Below are 24,404 nucleotides of genomic sequence, written 5' to 3'. Positions count from 1 at the left end.
CTGCAGAAAGCCAAAATGGACTGTTCACATTTCTGAAGATGGGAGAGCCTTAAAATCTTCAAAAAGTAGGTCTTGCTTCTTTCCTTGTGCTTACAGAGTATTTAATGCCATCTACAGTAAAAATTAGGTTATTAGGATATTTCATTTGAAATCTGATATTTTTGTCAATCAGAAACTTACAATATGGAGCCAGCATTTGTCTAGATTGCCTTATTTGTGTTGGTAAATCCTGTGCGATAGAAATTTTATTATTTTGCCACATTATAGATCCACCAGATTTTTTAATAGTTAACAGTACTTTGCTCACATCTTGGTAGTTCAATATTTTAACATAAACAGGTCTGGGTATATTTGAAGCTTGAGATTCTCTGTATGCTCTATGCCCTTTCTATGACCATCTGCTTAACAACCTCAGAGTCCTTGAGCAGTATTTCGAATATTTGTGTAATAGAAGTGATCAGGTCATTATATTGAATAGAGTCTGGGATCCCTCTAATGATTATATTGTTACGTCTGGATCTTGCTTCCAAGTCCAGAATTTTATTTTGCATCATTTGAATGTCAGTTCCATGTGTCTCTGTTCTTTTAGTGAGCATTAATATATTGTCTTCATTGATAGCAATTCTAGTTTCTGCTTTCTCCATTCTTTCGAGAATCCGATTACATGTGTCACTAAATGAAAGTGTTTGAGATGTTAGCTCTTTTAAGGCATCCTGTATAGGTAGCAATGCTGATTTGATTTCTTCCCTTGTGACCTGTTGATCAGATTTTGTTGATGGCCCTGTTTTTGCAGTCTATTGCTGTTTGATAGTTTTCTGTCTCTTGATTAAAGATTCTTTCTCCGGTGATTGCAAAGCTGACAGCTTGGTTTTGGAAGTTGTAGTTTCCATATTTTTGTCCTCCTTTGACATCTCGAAATTCTGCACGAAGATTTATTTCCCAAAGAAAAGTTACAAAAGTGAGATCAATCAGTCCTTTGTTTGGTGCTCTGTTCAGAGTCAACCTGACAATCAGATCCAATCCTGCTATTACCAAGTATTTTTTTTCGATTTTTCTTTCTCAGAACCAAAAGTGACTTCTGGTCAATTAGCAATAACTGCCAATTAGTTTGTTTACTCTAAGTATAACTCCACAGGGTTGATTTTCTTCTCAGGTATTTGAAGAGCTGAAGTACTGCAGTGCTTATAGAACGGCAGCCATTTTGTTCTCAAAAATTCTGTAATTTTATCACAGGGACCCAGCCAAAAAAATAAAAATGTCATCCAGAAAACTGATGTACATTCTACAGTATTCATAATAAACTGAACTCAGTAAATATTTTTTCTCCCACTGGAGCATGACAATGTTCACATAGAGCCCCCCACATGGTGACCCCATGACAACTCCATTTTTTGGAGAAAGTTTTCATTGTTAAAAAATATAAAATTATTCATCAATACCACCTCTAACAATTTGTTCATATTTGTTAACCCTAGGTTGAGGAACACCCTTCTCCCATAAAAACTCACAAAACCATTCAATACCAAGCTCATGGGATATCACTGTGTATAGGTCTTTGACATTCATGGTAATAAAAATGCCTGAATCAACATAATACAAATTGTTGATTCTTTCAAGAAAGTCCCAGGAGTCTCTACATAAATTATTTTCTGCCACTAAAAGTGATTTCAACCTGATATCCAAGAATTTGGCCAACAGATATGTAATAGACCCACAACCATCAACAACTGGTCTCATGGGGGCATCAAATAAATACTTGTTAATTTTTGGCAAACCAAACATACGTTGTATTTTTGGATAAGAGGTAGATAAAAAGTTGAATTCTTCTACTGTAATAGAGCCTTCAATAAATAAGTCATTTAAGACATTACGAATTTTTTTATATGAAAGATTCAACTCATTCAAAGAGCTCTTTACATAAGCATTCCCCAATAAGACATCCATCATTCTCCGATTATAATCCACCTTGTCTATTATAACCGTCCCACCCCCTTTATCTGGTTAAATAATTCTAATATCAACATTAGATCTCAGATTACTGAGACACTCTATTTCATCAGTACTTAAATTAGTGATATGACCATCATTTCACAAATTCCTTATATCAGTTTCACATATCTTTTCAAATATTTGTAAAGATGGGTGGACATGTGGATTATAAGTACTGGAAATGTGCAGGGGATTACTTACATATTCATCAGATTTAAACAAAATATTAAAATTCAACTTTCTTATATAATGTTTCAAATCAATCAATGTATTTCATAAATCAAAATTCTTTTCTGGTACAAATATCATACCCCTAGACAACAAGTCGCATATTGTTACATCCACATCTATGGAGGAAAAGTTAAACACATTAAAATCACCAGATTTATTCTTCACAATAATACAGGAACTTAATTCACCATCATCAATTATCTCCTGCCCTGGTAACCCCCTCTCCAATTCTCCCTTCGATTTACGGTGTACCCCCCCCGTTCATAGTGTGAGCCCCTCGACCTGGAGGTTTCTTGTTGTATCTCTGTTGGAGGCATTTGGACCTCCTCAGTGGAGGAAATTTTTCCTCTTTTAAAATGTAATCTCAACTGGTTCATCATCACAAGTACCATCATTAAATTAATTCGAGGTCACCCAGTTTTGTGACCTTGGGGGTTCAGGGTATGCTTTATTCTCATTGTAATGACCCCTATCCATTTCAAGCTTTCTTAATTTTCCATTTTTAATAATATTAATTTGGTGCTCAATTGATTTAAAAACTCTATTATAATCAGATAAATTGTCCAAATGAGCTCTATCCCCTGTAATTACCTTATCTAATTCAGTAGCAACATTAATTAAACCAGTAAAAAAGTCTCATTGTGTTTAACCACAGTCTCCATATACTCAAATCCAGGTCTATCAAACATGTTTATCAGTTCCTTGTGTAAGGGCGAGTTAGCAGTTAAACCAGGTGGAAATCTTCACATTCATAAGCCCTTTGGTACAATCTTTGTTTTCAAACATTCCTTAAAGTATGAGTTCTTTAATTGCACTTTCTTTATTTTCAGTAAGTAATGGTCTAGTTTCTGTAGTTTAGTGCTGTAATCAACAGTACTTACAGTATTTACTGGTGTCAGCCTCAGGTTTTCCTGCAGCCATTCACCAACACAAAACACTTTATTATAATGTGCGTTCTGTGGTTGAACTGTACTGTGATTGTTGAATATTTACGAACTTCATGAATATTTATTATATAGTTTTATTTTTATTGGTCTAATGTTAATTAGGGGTTGATCAGTCTGTTTAAATAGAGCTTAGTAACAGTTTTCTTATTTCCTTGAAAAAGTCTCTGCATTATCAAAGACGAAAGCGCCTGGAATACTTTTCATACCTTTTGGATTATTGGTTTTTATGTGACTACACCTTTTGTGTGTTTTACCTGAATAAAGTTTTGGATAAATTGTGAGTCGGCTTCTGTACCTAAACCCACTGCTGCTGTTTTTGTTACTTGGAGTTTGTGTTGCCTACTACGTTTTTGACAGGTTTGCTATGTGGCAATAAGAGTTTTATGTGAATGGGCGTGTTAACTTTTAATCATTATGTGTATCCTGGGAACAGAATATGCTTTTGCCATTCATTGGTGGATGGTTTATTGATGTTAAGTGATGTTCATTACTTATTAGCTGGTTTTTGATGTTGAAACTATGTGGTCTGAAGAAACAATTTTTAATTGTGAAAGTGCTTACCGTTGTATTAATTTTATCTAGTAAAACTGAGTTTTATGGCGAGTGGTACAAGTGCCGTTTTCATGAATATTCGCTCTTGTCATTTACCTGTGTGGAGTTTTTTCCTTTTTATTTAGTTGACCTGTGGTTCTGCACAGTTTGTTACCAGTAGTAGTTTATTTCTCCTACAGTATTTTTTGTGTAGACCTAAAATTGCAAAGCAGGCCTATATTTTTATTTTATTTTAGATTTTAGATTTTACCTCCAGTTTTAGGATGTGTGAAGGATACAAATGAGCTCAGTGAAATAATTTTAAGACAAAGCACTGATAAAGATGAAATGTACTAGCAGAGTGTGCAAAATAGACTGTTCAGATGGTACAAGGCTTGGAAACCAAGCTTAAAGAGGTGTGTAGAAGTTGAAGAAAATGTACAGGGTTTTATTACTATGGGAAAGACTTTCTAGACAGAAGGCATTTCAGTTACTCAGGACACCAAGTACAGAAGTCAGTTTAAATGTCCAGCAGTTCAAACATTCAGAAGTCATTAAAAGTTCAGTAACTACAGAAAAGAATGCAGTTTGTCTTAATTCTGCCATTACAGAACAAATCTGAATTCAGAGTTACAAAGGACAGTATAATTTACTCTTCAGATATTCAAAAGTCTGAGTATTCAGTTTGGTTCAGTGTATCCACACTGTTATTTGAGACAGTATCAATAAAGACTTGTTTGGCTCTTGTTTAATTGCTATATCTACCTCTACTGTATACTGATACTACATAACAAACCACCTTTATCTAACTCACAGTGAGTAAATACTTTTATTCTGAAAGGTATAAGAAGATTTGGCACATAAAGGAAAACAGAAATAAAAAAGGACATTTATGTCAGTTTTTACAATTTGACAATATGACAAGCTGAAGATAACAGGGCCACTTATCCTGAAGATGTACAGGACCAGAATCATTGATTAGATAAGAGACGTTTTAGCTGTGTTTTAAATAAATTTGCATTCTGAATGGATTTCAGTGGTAGTGGGATGTGGTTCCATAGTATAGCTAGACTATTTGAATATAGAGAACCACCTACAGTTTAAGATGATTTAGTTACAGTGAATAGTACTTTTTAACTAGAGTATTAAAATTCTATTGGGGAGTAGTGCTGGTGCTGAATTAAATTATTAAGGTCTGTCAAATTTCTGTCTTATAGAGAAGTCTGTACATTATAGGTATCTGAAAAAGAGCTTGGTGATGCGGTTGTTCCAATCATTTTAATTCTCTGAGGCCTAGGCAGTAGTACATTCTGTTGTTATAGTTTACTGCAAATTTGACTATTTTATTATAACACTGCTTATGTTTGGAGAGTTGTGAGACTTGAAGGTTAGTCAAGATTGGGACAACATAGAGTAGAGATGGCAGTAAGAAAGTAGAAGCAATATACCTTCTGGCTATGTCAGTAAGATAGGTTTTTACTCTGTATAATATACCTAGTTTTTGATGATTTTTTTAAACAGATGTGATATTTGCTGTTTGAATTTTTGCTGGTCATCTGTGATTGCAGCTAATACTTTTACATGGTTTACTTGTTCTGTGTGGCAGAAATGAGAATGAATAATGTTGTTTTGGAAGAGATGTGTTTGAGGGTGAAAAGCAGTAATTTAGTTTTTTGAGGTTAAGAAGTAGTTGTGAATTATTTAGCCATGTTTCAGTCAATAAAGATTGTTTTGTAAGGTCTTGGAATTTAGAGAGAGGTTTGGCAAAGCAGATTAGGGTCAAGTCATCAGTGTACTGAAGTTGTGTAGCATTTTTAGCAGGGTAGAAGTCATTGATGAATATTTTGAAAACCATTGGGGCCTAGTAGAGATCCTTGTGGGGCAACAATCCTTACTGGCAAGAAGGTGGAGAAATAATTTTTCCATTTCACTGCTTGTGCTCAGTTTTAGAGGTAGCTATGGAACTACTGCAGTAGTGAGTTGCTGAGCCCTAAGGATGAGAGTTGATGAAACAGTTTATCTAAAGCTTTTGATTAGTCTAGAAAGATGGTGGCAACTAGGCATCTGACACTTCTGTGGATTGAAAATATTAACAAAATTCAGAAAAACAGTAGTTGTGCTGTAATGAGGATGGAAGCCATGTTGGGTTGAAGACAGACATTGATTATCTATTAGACAGCTGAGAAGTTGTGTGTGAATACATTTTTCTAATAGTTTTAATAGGGGAGATAAAACGACAATTGCCCAATAGTTTGATGGATCTGTACTTATTCCACACTTGCACAATTGAAAAATGAATGATTTTTTCCATAGTGAAGGAATTTTATTTTAAAGATATGGATTGATTTATCTGAACTAAAACTGGATATACATTACCCTATGCTGCTATTTTAAGATGAGCACCAGGTAGACTGTCAAGGGCAGTTGTAGCACGCTTTAACTTTTTGAGGTATTTTTTATGGTATCTATGGGAACTGGTTGGAAGAAGAAATGTTGAAGAAAGCCATTTGATTGAGTTGGTACTTCAAGAGCTTGATTACTTACCTGGCTGGTTAATGACTGTGTTGTCTGTATAAAGTGGATTCTGAATTGGTTAGCTGCAGTATCATTTTTGTTTTTGTGTGTTTGGTGCTGGCTATGTAGCTTGTCCTGGATTTAACAGTTTATGACTGAGGTTCAGAACAGTTTTGGGTTATTAGTGTGTATGTTTTGATTGGCTGAGTAATAGATTTTCTTATCTTTGGTGGTAGGTTGTTTTGTTAGGTTTCTAAGTTATTAAACATTTTAGTAAAGCATGAGCTATTTTATTTTTTATCCATAACTTCCATGTTTGTCTCTTGGATTCATGAGTTGTTTAGTTGTAAAAGATAGACATGTGGCAGGGTTGGCTTTGACTATTTTTTTCTGTGGGTGAGGAGTGCTAGTGTTTTAGAACACCTAGGAAGATTTTGTTGAACCCAGTGACAGCATCATCTATGTGGAGAGCCTGTGGAGAGCCTTTAGTGACTAGTGTCTTCATGAAATGTAATTTTTTTTTACCTGACTAATGATGTGTTTGGGGGTGTTGCTTTGTAAGCATATGGTGGAGATTCAAAAGTGATCACTTAGGTTGTCTGACTAATTTCCATGGGATGATATTTTATTTTGAGAGGACATTAGGATTCAATCTAGGGTTGAATGTCTGGCTGTGGATTTGTTATATCTATTTGTTGCAGTTATAAGTTGGTTGAACTTGTACAGTTGTACATTATTTTCTAGATTATCAAATTGTATGGTTTGCCAGTCTATATTAACATCAACCAATATTATGGTTGCACCCAGAAGAGAATATCTTCCAGTGCTTTAGCATTGTTACCTGGGGGTATGTACTTATCCATGGCTGTGAGTGCCTGACTTGTAGGATTTCTGAGTTATAAAAATTTGTCAGGGTATGGGGGAAAAGGAAAATAGCTAGTGTGTTTTGCTGAGAAAATAACATCACCTGCTTTTTTATTGTAAAATGTATTCTGAAAGCTTTTTTAACAAATTTTCCAGTGCTGTAAGATTAATAAAAATGCAGAAACAAATTAATTGATAGCAATGCACTGAAAGAGACTGTGTATTCTAAAAGTTTTTTCAACAAGTTTTTCGGTGCCATCAGATTTCGCTTTATGTCACCCTGGAGTGGGGTACAGCAACAGCTTTAATCAGTCGTACTGAACCTTATATTGCTAATGTCAATGGTGTGAGTATGGGAAGTGAAGGCAGACTGGTGAGTAAGTTTTAACTCAGTGCTTTGTATAAATAATATGGTGTTTGTTGACCTAAAATCACAGTGACTACTCACAAACAATTTTATCACTGAATATGTTCTTCAGATTTACTGCCTAGCCAGTACCTATTTGTAAAAAAAAAGGAAATTATGGAGGTACATTATATCATAAATAATTTTATTGAGGATCTTACTCTGCAGCTTTGTTACTTAACCTGTATATATAAAACAGGCAAGATATGGGTAATTACAAGCACAGCATGCAAGTCTTTTAAAACATTTAAACAGGTTTGACATAAAATGCACTACTCATAATGAGGCATATAACTGCAATCTAAAAAAACATTGGTTAGTAAGCACTTTTATTAGCAAACAGTTTTCCCTCAAAGCATGCAGTTTGAGTATGATATCTATATTAACCCAATTAGTTATTATAATATTACTTTTCATGTTGTAGTAGATAAAGAAAGTGCAAAGGCTTTACAATATATGGTATGTAGTCATTTTATAATCTTGTTAGTCAAGTTAACTTGCTCCCTGTTGAAATGCTGGCACTTGAAATGCCGAGTGCTGATAAGCCAAAAAAAAAAGACCAAAAACACAGGAGAGGAGTGAATTTCGAAACTCGCTCTTTGCCTTTAAAGTTCATTTTTGCAGAGGGGGCAAGCCCCCCACCACCCTCCCCAAGCTTACATATACCAACTGCAAGATCACCATACCTTGGAGAAAAGGGAATATTCCAAGATATGGCATCTTGGACTTAGTATACGTAAGTCTGTTCTTCTAGCCATTCAGTCTCCATACTTTGGGACTTGCTTTAGCAGGTCCTGACATTTCAAATGGTTACCAAGTTAACTGTATGTGTTATGAACACTGAGTTAAAAAAGACTTGATAAAAGAATGAATGTTCCCGGTCCATGTGAAATAAGACATTTGTATCTAATGAGTCACAGGCCATGGACTAATAGAAATGGGTTACTAAATAGTACAACAAATTATCTTGAATACTACCTTAACATGCGAGTTTACTAATGAATGGCTTCAGACATGCATATTTATACACATACTTTCCACCTTGAAGAGTGAAGCCTTAATAAGGCCTACAGCCGTGCTATATACTGCTAAATTCCAAAGAAGTAACAGTCTGCAGTTGTAATACAAAAAACAGCCCCTGATTGCAAAGAGGCCATGTACACATTTTAATTTTGATAAAAAAATTACTTTAATTTTATAACTAACACTTGATCTCTTTCAAATCAGACTCTCCTGTTCTATGAAGCTCAGCAGAGCAGATATGTGTTCAAGTTAAAAAAACATAGAAATGGTAAAAAGTGCTATTCCTACCAGCAAAATACAGTCTATGTGGAGGCCAGATAGAGTTTTGGCAATGAGGATTTCCAGTTTGTTGTCTTGAACATTACAATGGAGACCAAAAGTTATTTGGATGCACTTAGGGCATCATGAAAAATAAAGGCAGCAGAAGAGGCATGACTATACTACTTTAAAGTACAAATTCTAGAGGGACAGAAGGAATAAAAGTTATTAGGCTCTGATGTGGTTATTTTGTTCATAACAATAATTTATTAAACAAGTGAACCATATATACAATGAAAAATGGCTTTAAAAAGATCATCAAAAAGGAAGCATGTTTTTGATCATTCTGAAAAAAAGAATATTGCACCTAATGGGTCTCTGTCACTTATCTAATGAAATTAAAACTGAAAAAGAAAAGGCTCATTAACTACAAAACTCAGCTGGTTATGGCCAAACAGAAAGGCCAGTATTCAAAGTCCGAGACTCTGTAAGTGTGTAATAGTCATGTGCAAACAGTGGCGCTGCACAGATATGCAAATAAGGTCAGTGGTACACATTTGTGATGAATATGGGAAAGTGAAGCAATTTCTAAAAACTTTTTGCCAAAGAGTGAATAGTATAAAGCTCATCCTTTTGACACTGTGAATTACTTCACAAAATCGTAAGTTGTATATGCAGCGGCATATTGCTGGCAAGTGTAGTTGTGAACTGTCATGCTCAAAATATTTTAGAAAAGTTGTAGACTGTGCAGCAGCAGCTAAGAGTTTTTTTTTTTTTTTTTAAGAAAGGGGACTATGACTTTTTTACCTTTTGTGGATCCTCTGGTGGTTTCATTAAAGAATAGAAATGGGTTGATAGGACAGATTGAAAAAAGGGAGACAAAACAAAGGTGAACACACAAGGGAGACATCAAAAGGGTTTGTGCTGGAGAAGGTATGAGAAGGTGGGCACTATGTTTTTGTCAGTGAATATTCTCCTAAATTATTTCAAAAGTTTACTTTTTTTTCTAAGAGGGTAGTGTGGGAAATAAGGAAGAGAGTGAAGGAAAAATAATAAGGGAAGAAGGGCTGAGGACGTGCCAACTGGAATCCTAGTCCACGACCCTCAAACCCATCCCCTGCTAGTGGTGCTGCAGTGGAAGACCCCAATGTTGAGGGGGTAGGGGCCTGTGTTGGTGTTGTGGTGCTCGGCACCAAATGGGAAAGGTTATCTTCTACACACTGAAGGCAGGCTTCAACTTGTTGAATTCTTCTGTTTACTACCTCTAGCAGTACATCCTCAACCAAACTCCAAAGCCCCCTTTCTGTGAGGTTTGCCAGGCTACCATGTGCTGGAATGCCTTTGGGACTGGCTCCTCCACTCCAGCCCTGTGAGGATGTCCCTGGACAGGCAGAGGGCAATCTATCCCTAGCATTGGAGGTACACACCTGGTCTACTCCTGAGGGATTTGAACCTATATAAAAAAAGGGGAAAAATGGAGAGCATCAAAACCAAACAAGAGAAAGAACTGGAAACTTTGCAAAAACAAACTCTCAAAAAAAAAAAAACAAATAAGCGAAAAGATAGCAGATACTTCCTAAAACAAAAATGTATTAAATGTTAAAAATGGTAAAGTGCTTTTCATCTACTCAATAGCAGACTTCATCAGACTGCCATTTAATACAGATAATCCTTTAAATACTAGTATACACTAACAGTTATCGCCCCCAATCACAACTTCAAAAGGAAATGATGTAAGCATACAGTTAGTACAGAAAATTGCTAAACATACATTATGATAAAAATATGTAATTTTTGACATATACATATAAAAATGAATGAATATAACACCTATGCTTATTAAAAAGTGAAGTTAAATATTAATTATTAGTTCATCTACTCAAAGATTTTAACCTTAAAAGACTGTTAATGGTACATTGCTCATTAAGACCTGGTTTATAGTACGATTGTAATAATAATTGCCATCTTAATTCAGCTTTTTCTAAAAATAAACTCCAGGGTCCACCCCCTGGTTGCTCATAAATCTGCTGAATGGCACAAAATTCAAAATTATGATCAACACATGCCTGTGTATGTTTCTCTAAAGCATTAGCTAAATTCCCCCTCCTTATGGCATACAAATGTTCATAAACCCTTTCTTTTAGCATTCTTGTGGTTTTTCTTATATAATACACAAAACATTTTTTACAGTTAGCTACGTATACCACCCCTTTGGATTTGCAATTTAATTTCTGAGAAATATAATACTTTTTACCATTAATTTCAACCAGTTCACCTTGATACATATACTTACAAAAAGTACACATGCCACATTTTTTCATAACCCCATCTTTTTCCTGTAACATCGTTCAATGAGATTTTTGATATTCCTACCCTTCCTTGCAATCATTTTAATACCATTCTGAAATTTATTGGTAATAATTGATTCCTCATCCAACAGTCTCCAATTTTTAAAATTATTGATTTAATTTAAAAAAAATGCACATTAAGTGTAGTTATAAAGGCATTGACATAATCAATTCTCGTGTTTTGATTAGCCCTGTGCATTTCCACCAATAATCCATCTTTATTAAGAATAGGTACAAAATGACCATTTTCTCTTTTTTGTTTTACTTCAAAAAACAATTCATTCAGCAAGTCCTCTGGATAGCCCCTACTCAAAAACATGTTTATAAGATTCTTACACTTATCAAGAAATTCATTATGTAAACTAACCATCCTTGCATCACACACCAATTGGCCTTTTATAACTGCTCTTTTGTTAATAACAGGATGGGAGCTTGTATAATGAAGAAAGCTATTCGAATAGGTGGGTTTTCTGTGAATTTTTGCTACAAACCTCTTGTTGACCTTGTCCTTTCTCAGATTCACATCCAAGTAATTACTCTCCTGTCCATCAACATTGTACATAAACCTCAAAAATTGAGTTGTATTATTAATATATTCCATAAAATCATTCACCTGCTGCTGCTCACCCCTCCATAAAATAAAAATATCATCCAAATATCGCAAATATAGGACAATGTACTGTTCACATGCACTTTTAAATATGTGCTTCTGTTCCCATTGGGCCATTACCAAGTTGGAAAAATTGTCCCACAGGGTGAACCCATAGCAACTCCTACCTTTTGTAAATAATAATGATTGTTGAATATAATATAATTGTTGGTCAAAAACACTTCAAATAAATCAACATATAAGTTAATGTCCATTTGTGGTATACTCCTTGTTCAAACAGAAACTCTTCTATCATATTTATGCCTTCCTGCTGAGGAATCACAGAAAAAAGATCTTTTACATCTATCGTTAAAAACAGAGCATCCTCTGTATAATCAACTGCATTAATAAGGCTGAGAAAATGCCAGATTTGCTTTTGACCATCCAAGTAACCTTTCAATTTACAATCTAAAAATTTGGCACATGCATAAGTTATGGAAGTTGCGCCCGTCCACTATTGGTCTTAGTAGTGGATTGTTTATATTATTATGTATCTTAGGGGAGCCAAAAATACAGGGGAATGATAGGTGCAATAATGTGTAAATAATTACAGGTGTCAATGTCGATTCTATTTTCAAGAAACAAGTCATTAAGAAATACTTCATTCTTCTTATATGCTATATTAAGTGCATTTCTACTAACTTCTTCATATGTGGCTGTGTTAAGTATCTGCGTTATTTTATCATTATAATCAAAAATATCCATTACCACCAGTCCACCCCCCCCTTATCCGGTTTCATGATTCTAATATTCTGTTGAATTAAATATTCAAGTAATCCCCTTTGATTAGAACTCAAATTGTCCTTCAAAGGGACATGCATATTGCTTAACAGATGTCTAATATCAATTTCACAGGCCTTCTCATACAGAATTAAAGCTGGATGTAATGGTGGATTAAAAGTACTGGTGGTATGCAATTGAATATCAGAATGGTTGTGATTTTCACCAAACAAAATTCTAAAATTCAGTTTCCTAAGAAATAGTTTAAAATCCATGAGTACCGTAAAGCGCTAAACATGCCTCAGAGGCAGGAACAAAAGTCAAAACTTTGCTTAAGAAATCAGCCATCTCCTGATCAAAAAATGTACAAGAAAAATTACAAATTTTAAAATCATGTGCCTCATTAAAAATAACCATAGGTTTTTGTTGTCCACCTTCATCTGAGATACCACTAGTACTATCAATTTTAACAGAACTCAGTTGACCAGTACTTTCAGTTAATAATCGTTCCTTGGGTATCGTCCACGTCCCCGCTGCCCCCCCCCCTGATTCCTTCTGGAAGGGGTATAAAAATCCTGATTGGGACCATTACCACAATTGGTACCATAATTATAGATCCTATTCCTGATCCTTTCTTTTTTGTGAGTTTTTATTCAAAAAAAAAGAAAGAAATGCATAAGCGAAATAAGAAAAAAAAGGTGAAGAGAGACAAAACACAAAAATCACAGCAAATCCATGTAAAAGAGTTTTAATGCAATTTAGTAATACAATATTGAAATGCAATTAAAACTCTTTGTTGAAGTAAAACTTGTGCATGGGAAGTGCTTATGTTTGCATTTGGATGTAATGATTTGGGATGTGCTTCTGTACTTGGGAAGGATGCTTATGCATACTTGTAATGAATTGAAAAGACAAGGACTTTTGTCTTTCTGAAAGGTTGTGTGTTTAAAGTATGTACTTTAAATAAAGATTATATGGCACCCAAAAAAGATCAGTAATAATTGCAGTAAACCAAGTTAACAATAGACTATAATAAATTTCTCTCAACCTGTTAAGTTTTCCGTTGCATTTCTTTCAGTTTCTAAGCTATAACAAGTTTGTTTACAGGACTACTGCAGAAATCAATTTGAAAAACATTGCTTTATCAATTTTTCTAGTACCATTACAGTTGTATGACAACTTCTACTATACATTGTAAAAAGAAATATATCTTGGATACTTCTTGTACTTATCAGAAGACTCTACCAGATGATGCATTCATATCTTATCTTGCTGGTGACTGTACTGTATTCACAGATGCTGCCATCATTTGAAAAGCCCAAACCAGACTGAAGAATGTATGGTGAGGGATGTATTAAGCAGGGTCAGAACTACCCCCTTTTGGATGTGACATCACCTTGACCAAACCCTTTTTTTGCTAGCGTGTATCATTAGAGCAAGTACTGATACTATTGGCATGTTTGGTGCAGCCAAAACTGTTTTGTCACATCCTGTTTTTTTCTTAAAGGCAAACAAAACACTTACCTGTCCTTTCCATGAGTCATAAATAATTTTTAAGTATATGGATGACAAATATTGTTATTTATGCTTATTGATAAAGGTATTTATTTTTAATTAAGGTGGGGGGGGGATAAATGTCAACAGTAATGTGAAAAATTACTTTTATGAATTTATGATATGTACCACTTGTTAGGGTATGACATACACTGTTGGATTTGCAGGGATTAACCTTCAGATTGCTTTCAACCTGACATTTAGATTACTTCATTTTTAATTTTACACTATATTCCCATTTTGGCTAAATTAGGGCAATTCTCGCACCTCCACAGACAGCTTGGCATTGCTGCAGTTTCTGCAATCATCTGCGGCACATCATTGTATCTTTGAAATGGATACTTATCAAATAATCGAATCGACAAATTGTCGAACATCATATGGCTGAACCCATATCATTGACAATTCAATCAGTCGAACCATTCTGACTGAGATCGTGTTGCAACAGGGATTAGGAAATTTGGCCTTTTCCCCTGGTGTTTTCTCGGAGTTGGTATATATACTTAACAGGGGTTGTGGGGGGTGCAGGGGGGCTTGCTCCCCTGCAAGAGCAGTTTTTGTGGTGTATGCAGGTGTGTCTTTGTTTTGAGTTTGTTTTGACAGACTGAATTGTCAATGATATGGTTTCAACCATATGACATTCGACAATTTGTCTGTTCAATTATTTAATAGCTACTCCTTTGAAATATGTTCATGTACTGTGGAATGTGCATTCACAATTGAGGAAATGTCGAAATATGCTGATATGGCTCGAGACTCATTTAAGTAATACTATGATTCATAGGCATGAATATAAATTAGTCTAATTTGCATCGCCACATTGATTTGCAAATAGTTGAGATAGGTGGCAAATGTCTTAGGATTCTGCAGATATTGCAAAGTAAGGAAAACCTTTATAAAATAATTATTATTTACTAACAAACATTTTAGCAGTTACTGTAATATTGATTTAAAGCTCACCTTTGCTACATTTTGATGTGTAGTGCACATGTATTAATACCATTGCATAGCTAGTAATGTTGGTTAATTTGTTGAAGTTGCTTCACGTGTGCAGTATATTAATTTTAGTAAATGATCATTAGAATATTAAAGAAGTTAGTGTAGTGTAGTGATTGTAGATACATGGGAAAATACTTATTGTACTTGAGAAATTTCAGTGTGCAAAGTACAGGAATAGGCATGTCTGATAAATGTGATGTTCTGCCACTGACAGTGAGGGAAACGCACACAACAATGGCAGATAGTAGTGCAGATTGTTTTTGGTTTAAGTACTATCAACATTGAATAAACTGTAGTTGTATACTTTTGATAACATTTCTGTTTGCTTCTTTATTTATTTCTGTGGGTGGCAAGAATAACAGGCTAGTGGTTTCTGCTTTAACAGCTGATGTCATTCAAACAGTACTGTGACAGTTTACTGACTGGAGCCCTTTCCCCCTCCCCCCTTTTTTACGTAGTATGATGGGGAATAAGGGATCAAGGCATAAACATGATAGTTTAGCCATGACAAAAATCATGTACTCATAGTAACACTTGGGACATATGAGATACTTCTTTTTGGTAAAAGGAGGCCCAGACAAGCCAAGAAGAACAAAGCCTGGAGCCAAATAGTTGTTGAAAGCAGTTGGATACAGGAACAGATCATTGGCACAATGCAAGGAAAGGTCAAATGATATGGTAGCACATGCTAGAAGCAAGGCCAGGCAGAATGTAATTTCCAGGAACAGTACAGGGGGTGGTGACTACAAATCTTATTAAGTTAACACCAGATGATGAATGCCTTCTGTCCACCCATGGGGATGACTATGATACAGAAGATGGTGCAACTGGAATAATTAGAGGTGTTGTGGACACTGTTCCATCAAACCAAAGTCTGCAGCAGCATTTACATTCATCAGTTACTGAGGGTTAGTTTAAAATGTACACCTTTTATAGTCTAAACTGAATGCTGGCAAAGGCATCTGTAATTAAACATGTCACAAATCATTATAATGAGGTGAGTCTTGTACATCAGCAACTCATGACTATAAAGACAGAGAACATGGTAAGTGTCCACTCACCCTCTTGTAAGCATACTATACCATATGCTGTTGCATTATTACTGTGTTGTAATAATTTCTTTTACAGACTCAGCATCAGAAACAAGCAGTTTAACTGCACCAATAAATATGGATGAAGTCATGGTAGAATGGGTGTTGCTGCTGCTACGGATGATATAAGTATATTTATGAGGCAACCTGAGGGAAGTAGTTGCTGCTGCTATGGATGATATAGGTATATTTATGAGGCAACCTGAGGGAAGTAGCAGGCAGTCACACAGTGTAATGGCAGGCTCTCTTACCTTACATGGTAGTAAGTTTACAGAAATTGACACTGCATCACAAAGTCAAAAACAAGCTGACACTCCACCCATGCTTGGTACAGCAGAAACAACCCTGCACCTCTACACCAGTTTATCCAGACACAGAAGAACACTTTGAGGATGATAGCAGATATTCTGAGGCCACTTTGTCCACAGTGACACCATTACAAAGAGGTGCCAGACTCAGGAATTATTTACAAATACCTCAGGAAACACAAAGAACAGACTGCTCAACAAGAAATTTGCTGTGACATTGTTGGGGTTCAGACTACTGCAAAAGACAATCAGCTAGATATGGTCAAAGTCCTACAGGGCATGTGTGATGATTTCCACCACTACTTTAAACTAACAGAGAGCATGGATAAAGCCATGGTATCACTGATGCGTAGTATGGTGGCACATGAAGCATCAGTTGCAGCCCCCATTCTTACACTAGTTAGGAAATACCAAAGTTAAACTGGACTCAGTTTTATGAGCGGCAGGGGATGAGGTACTATCCAGACACATGGAGGGGGATCACATGATACTACCACTGGTTCTGAAGACAATAATGTCAGTACTCACAGTGAATAATGACAACACACTTTCCAGGTCAGGATCACGGTCATACAGCAGTGTCAGGTCACTGACAGTAGGATAACCTTCTCCAGCATATCACACACCATTGTACTAACTCCCTTTACAGGGCTCATGGTAGCCCATCTTTCAAATCAGTTGCACCATCATTCAGGCCTATTTATAGGAGATGTGTAAGACTCATTTGATAGGGAACTACTGTGAATTGCATTCATTGACAGATTTGTCCTGTTTAGTTGGAATTAGGTTTTGTTGGGGGTATGGGGGGTGGAGATATATATATATATATATATATATATATATATATATATATATACACACACACATATATATTCAGTTTTTCACTTTATTGGTTATAACATGCTCTAAATGTGAATTATTTACAGAACTTTCTGTTTAATTGGAATTGGATGGTGGGGAAGAGGAAGTCTGTGTACATCTATTAAGTACACGAATGAACACTGGACAATTAACAATACCACATGGATTGCCATTCCTTCTGGTGGCAGTCACATAAGAAATCACAATAGTAAAGAAAAAACATTTTCAGGTCCAATACATCATAAGGAAATGACACATTAAAATAAGCATGTAAACTTAACTTCTGCCACTACGCTCTCCTCACTGCACAAATGATGAAAGTTTCTGAAATCAGAATTAATTTTGAATGACATTAAAAGAAATCTGATTGCAGTATAACAGAATTCAGTAAACAAAAATGACATATATAATTGAATATTTCATTGTTGCCAGTATTATTTTCTATTGAATAGCAAATCAATAATTAAAGCAAAAGTTATTCAGTACAGCAGGTACAACTGTTGATTTATTTATTGATTTGTCACCTTTAAGAATCACTGAACAGGAATCAGTGAGCAGTCAGGTAAACAAGTTGTAATACAAAATATTTTAAGATGAAAGAGAATGTCAGATGAACAGTGACAGCAGGCCATGCATTTCAGAGCATAGTTCACAAATATTACTACATGCATCAATTATACTGCATGTGCTTTTTACAAAAAAAAGAAACACTATTATGAATGTCCTGGTTCATGGTTCTGGATGCCACCTCTTAACCTATGCAGCCACATGTCATGCACGAGCCTACCGTATGGGGTCCTTTACTACTGCTGCCAGCTGGTCATCATCAGTCAAAGTGGAACTAGAACTGGGAGCTGCAGTAACAGCATGGATCACTTAACCACCAGGCTGGCACATGATTATGCCATGCAGAGTACAACAAGAAGTACATATCCTGTAAGCAGTAACTGGGTCATACTGAAGGGTATCCCCAGACTCATCCAGGCACCTGAAATGGCTCTTCAAGAGGCCAAACACCCTCTCAAGGACAATACAGGTCTCAGACAGGAATGTGTTATATGTCTCCTCCTCAGCTCCTGAAGTACTTTTCACTGGAGTCATGAGCCATAACTCCAGTGGATAGCGAGCATCCGCTTAAAAAAAAGAGAGCGAAAGGGGAGGGGAGACAAATCAGGAAAATAAACATTAATATACAGCAATAAAGTTTAATATGAATACTTAGTAAAAAAAAGGCATTTAACTTACCAACAAGATGACCACTAAGTATCCTACCATGTTGGAAAAGTCAGTACAATGAACTAGTGTGCCAGATATGGGAATCATGTACATTGCCAGGATACAAGGCAGATACATTAGTGAGGCATTCCCATGCATCATATACTACCTAGTAATTGATGGAATAGTAGCCTTTCCAATTGCAGTACTGCTCCCTTTGTGGACCAGGAGGGGTACTAATTGCAATATAGGTACAATCTATTGCACTGAGTACCTCAGGGAAATATGCCTGCCCATAAAAGGCATGCATAGTGTTGGCTTGGTCTTGAGGTGACACCGGGAAATAGATGTACAGATCCACATCTGCCATGAGTAAATCCCAGAACTGCTTCAGTATCCTCAAGGCAGAAGCCTGTGAGATCCTCAACGTGTTTTTGGTTTGTCTTTGGAAGGTCCTGGTAGCAAGTATAGTGAGGGCTATACGTACTTTATGTCCACAGGAATAGGAAGTCCACTCATTCCTCCAGTGCCCCTTTGGGGTCAAAAATGCTCACCAAGACCCTTATAATGTCCCTGTCCACACTAAACCTATCAAGGATTTCTAGATGATCAAAGTTACAATCAGTAATCCTTTGCTTATGTTTTTACCTTCTTGGCGGGTGAGCCCCACTAGGTGCAATCAGTTTTGACCTGGCCAAGACAAGCAAGTCTGACCTAGAAATAGAAAATCTTGCCACAAGAGATAGCATTTTCGCCAACTGAAACAGATAGATTTGGTGATGGTTCACTTTTTATAGCACATCTGCATCCAGCACAGAAAAAAAGGAAAAGCTGGCAATGAATTGCAAATGCCATAAAATAGACTTCATTTGCATAAAAAGATTTATATCACTCTTCATTTCCATTTCATTAATTGCCTATTTGCATAAGTACATTTGTGGTCACTGCACATCGCTGTAAATGGCCTCTGTGAATCACAGCTTGGCTGTGCTCATTTGTGCATGTCCCCAAAAGCCTTAAAGTATTTGCATAACTGACTATGAGTATCGGATATAGAGTTGAATAAAAAATATATTAAAACATCTAGAATGTAGACAATAATAGTAGTCAATGAATGGCTTCAAATATATATATATATATATATACACGCATGCAAACACACACACACAAACACCACTCCATGAATGAATAGTTAATACAGACTATGGTTCTGCTGTGCACTGTTACATGCCATAGAAATAACCAGGCTGTGAACTGCTATGATTCTTATAACTACCACACATTTGATTACATAAAACATCATACGCAGTTTTAATTGTGAAAAAAAAAATCTGGTTTAACAACAACCACAGAACTCTTTCTAAGCACATGTTGCTTGGCTATTTTAGTTCTGTAGCGACCTCCATAAGTGAGCACATAATGCAGCTTACAGTTCTCCAGTGCATTGCTAAATCCCATAGAAGTAATACAGATTTCAGCTTTGTTGTGCACTGCTAAATACCACTGAATTAATACAAGTGACATCTCCACAATGTACAAGGTTGCCACCCATCCCGTTATCAGCGGGACAGTCATGGGTTGAGCTACCTCATCCTGCTGCCTGCTCTGTAAAACACTGGGACTTTAAAAGTCTCACTTTTCAAATATTCCGAATCGCGGTGGAAAACCTAGTTTTTCTAATGCAATTCGGTTACTTCACCAATAGTGATATACCTGGACCTGCAGGCAGAGCAGTTCCCTGTTAGGTCCGGGTGTTGTAAATCATGTAACAATTGGATGCAACTCGTGAAGGGGTGGGGGATTCAGCCAGAAAGAGCCCTACAAAGATAATCTTTGTGGGGGTCTTCCTGGCACTCCCCCCTATGAAACAAACAAACAAACAAAAAAATGTTCTTGTGATGCCGTAGAGCTCTTTGCTACAATTACTAACGCACACATACACACACACACACACACACACACACACACACACACACACACACACACACACACAACAGCTTGCGCCCAGCACGGCTGCCTCCTTTGCCCCACACCACGTATGGTACTGATGATTAACATTGCAGTGACTTTGGAGGTGTTGGCTTTGAGTTTATTGCTGTAAAGCCAATAACAAATATTTTAGTCCCGCTATAGAATTTTTCTGTATCATACATTGTGATCTGTGTAGTAGTGATGGTGATGGTATCGGCATTGCAGTTAATGCCATCATCATTGCAATTAAGGTGAGGCAGATACCTCTGAACTCTCCAGATTTTCATAGAATGTCCAGATTTTCTTTGCTTCATATTTTTTGGTCTAGTCATCATAAAATTTGTGTTATTCCGGCAAGTCATTGGGAAGATCTGAGGACTGAAGTTACTAAATAATAACATGCATTTGAGTTTCAGACTTCATATCCTTCAGAAAATGTATGTTAGCAAAAACCTTGTTACTCAAGCAACTTTTTAAGTTTATAATAGTAATATTTAAAATATGTCCCTATTTTTGAGGGATGGGAGCATGTCTAGTGGCACCCTTAACTGCTGTGGTGATGTCATGGTAGAGGTGTGGCCAGTGTCATATTGGCCACACCCCAATGCCCCACTTTGGCTCGCTTAAAAGGTGGCAACCCTAACAATGTGCTGTTATGTGACATAGAATTAATACAGAAATATAACACCTAATTTCAAGGAAGCAGCATATACATACACGATCTATATGTGTGAACCACTTATACAGCCAACAGCTCTGATGTACATTAAGTACTACAGACATTGCACAGACTACAGCTCTACTGCCTGCTCCAACACACTTTAAAAAACATCTCATCATAAGGAAGCGTCCTACAGAATTTTAATTCTGATAAAAATATATTGCTTTAGAAACACAAATTGAGCCCTTATTATCAGAAATTGTTTTTTTTTTACGTCTCTGGCCAACTCTTTGTAAGAAGGCCTAATGCCGCCTACAGCTCTCCAATGTACTGCTAAATGCCACAGAAATAATACAAGTTACAGCACTGCTGTGTCATAAAACAAACACATAACATTTGACAACACTGAAAACTTCACAGCAAATTTTAATGTTGACAAAATTGTTTTAAAATTACATTCCATGCTCATGATCAAACATTCTTTCTTCTTTACTTGCAATACCACAGCTGAAATGTAATTGTTAAATAAAATAAGTGAAGTAAACAAATCAATAGCACTTGGCTTTTAATTAAAAAAATACTAAAAGGCAGCAACTGATTATGAGAAAGCAACATGCACTGACAAGTGTTACTGCTGTCCTTGCTTGATTTAATTTAATGTCCTGCTTACTTGAAAAACTGCTCTGTTTCTGCTATTTGTCTGCCACATAAGTGATACAGGCTACAGATGCTGTTCTTTATATACTGCAACTAATGTAGACAAGGAATGGGACACAGATTTCACAGAATGGGGCTGTAACAATCTGCTTTCCATTTTATGACACTGGGGAACAATCTGCTAGATTTTAAATGACTAGGAGGGCAATACTTCACTCTGCAGAGTTGGATATAAAAAGGGATATAGACTGTTAGTAAGAAAGAAAATGCCAATGTCTCTGGTGTTATGTTCATGCTGCAGGTCAGATCCCATTATTAATATTAACAGTTTTCTTAACAGGTGGCACACAATTTTGAATATTTTTCATGTGCATACTGATTTTTTTTTCATCTTTGGTGATGAATGTACAAGCTTGCCCTGTAGAAACATCTTTGTGACTTGTTACATTTGTGAATGCATAAGTGATCACAAGCACACACACACACACACACACACACACACACACACACACACACACACACACACACACACGAACGCACATGCATCCACACATACACACATACATTTATTTATTTGCAATTTGTTAACTGGGAATATCCAAATGGACAAAGTCTCTTTTCAGTGAAAACATGGGGAAAAATGCTCCACAGCATGTTCAAGCCAAAGATACATTAAGGTGCAAGCATACTGTAATAAATGAAGCTTGGTATACAGGATGCAAATGTTTACTAGGCATACAAGTAGCAAAAAGGGGGTCAGCCACACATCTGGAAGCTCACTTATTACTTGTACTTCTCCCTGCAGCTTAATCTTTACACTTTGAACTGTCTATTACTGAGATAAACCAAAGTAATGAAGACACATTACATCATGCCAACTGTGGTGTGCATATTAGCTGTATAATGAGGTTCATTTAGGAATCACATTTGAAGTGCTGAGTTATGTTCAGATTAAGGTAGTACTTCAATTCTATGAATATTTGGAGTTACTGTGGTATATTAAGTGTTTTGCTAGGCCACAGTATCCCTTGGGTACGAGTTCAGTTATTAAGACTACATTAGACAGCATATAATGCAGTGAATCTAGAGGATTTTTCCCAATGCTAAGCTATGACAAAATGGAGTCTTTATGAATTTTTCCTATCTGAGTTTCATTTTCTACTTATCTATTTATTTGCTTAATTACTCACAAATGTATTAATGAGGTATGTGTGCTGGACTTTCTCAGTCACTTAAAGGAATGGCATGGGAAAATACAGCAAGAAAAATAAAACACACAGACATAAAATATTACAGTTGTTAGTTAAAATTAAGGGAAGCCGAGTGTTTTTCAATAATACAATTGTTAGTTAAAATTAAGGGAAGCAGAGTTTTTTTTTATTACTATAATCTGGAAAGAAGTCAGACGCATTTAAACCTCACTGGCTGGTGTGTTTGGTGTAACTTATACTATGCTTGTAACTGAACACGGACTTTAGTGAAATAAAACCACTTGTACTACCCAATACTACCGTTAGCTAGAATAATAAAATACGTTTACTTACTCAGCTCCTGAAGTTGCTTGAGGTTGACTGCATCCTCTGCTGCTTCTTTTTCCTCAGGACAAATGAACAGGTTTGAGTTATGTAGCACAAAGAAGCCCTCCTTCCATTGATCTGGGTTCACCATAGCCTTGTAACGTAGCTTTCCAACTCTTTTAAATTCTCGCGCTATCAGGCAGTGACAACTAAGTGGAGTGAACCACTGCAGACAAAACAGTAACAAAATTACAGATGGATTATGTGACGTGTGATCTCCCACTCAGAAGTCCTTAACTAAGGCAGCACAGCAAAAACAATTCAGCTCCATTACCTGGAATCTAGATGTTATCAGTAATCCTTCAAAACATGCACGTAATGTTTGTTAAAATGTTTCACTTATACTGAAAGGGATGATAATGAAGTGGGGGGGGATTCAAGAATAGGGAGAGAGTGGAATTTTGGGTGCAGATCCTTAATGAGAATAACAACAGCCATACAGAATATTATTATAAAATTATATTTATAAATTAGCAGAAAGTATTCTAAGAACTAATCCAAGATGGGAATGGAGAAAGAAGACTTTGCCGATACGGATGACTGCAATTAGGAGTAGAGAGAATAGGCAATAGGGGACTGGAATTTACTGGAGAAATCTGGCAAAGGATCCAAGGTATTGAGATAAAATAACTAGAAAGAGAAAGGTAATAGAATGGAGACAGGCCAAGAAGACATTTAGACTTGCAGGCTAGAGACTGCATTCCCTACCGGGAACTGATATCAGAGTACAGGCAATGAGAAAGGAATAGGAAAATCCTAAGTGAAAGACTTGTTCTGGTAGAGCTATCAGCTGAGTGTAGAACAGAAGCTGCTATTGAAAAAGGGATTATAGGACATATAAAGTATTGCATGATAACTATAGGAACCAATCAGAGGAGGTTAGAAAATATTGGAAAGACAGATTGGATAAGCAAATAATAAGGAAATAATTACAAACGTGTAGCCTCCAATATGCAACAAGTCTAGAAGATTTAGCATTGTTGCTTGGAAATATTTGCATAGGTATTTTTATATCCCAAGCAGATGTCAA

The 24,404-nt window shown here is 36.1% G+C and overlaps 1 protein-coding gene across 1 annotated transcript in view; it reads right to left on the bottom strand.

Annotated features, from left to right (window-relative positions):
• Positions 1-24,404, bottom strand: part of ARAP3 (ArfGAP with RhoGAP domain, ankyrin repeat and PH domain 3) — a 1,205,760-nt gene that overhangs the window by 385,139 nt on the left and 796,217 nt on the right. Inside the window, exon 18 of the mRNA XM_044069919.1 lies at positions 23,342-23,540. Coding sequence (XP_043925854.1) covers positions 23,342-23,540 — 199 coding nt within the window. The remainder of the gene's footprint in view (positions 1-23,341; positions 23,541-24,404) is intronic.

Source organism: Protopterus annectens, chromosome 4.part0 (genome assembly GCF_019279795.1).
Source record: "Protopterus annectens isolate FY-2018-M chromosome 4.part0, PAN1.0, whole genome shotgun sequence".
Lineage (NCBI taxonomy): Eukaryota > Metazoa > Chordata > Ceratodontiformes > Protopteridae > Protopterus > Protopterus annectens.
Note: the sequence above shows the minus strand (reverse complement) of the source record. Positions and strands in the feature narration are given on the sequence as shown.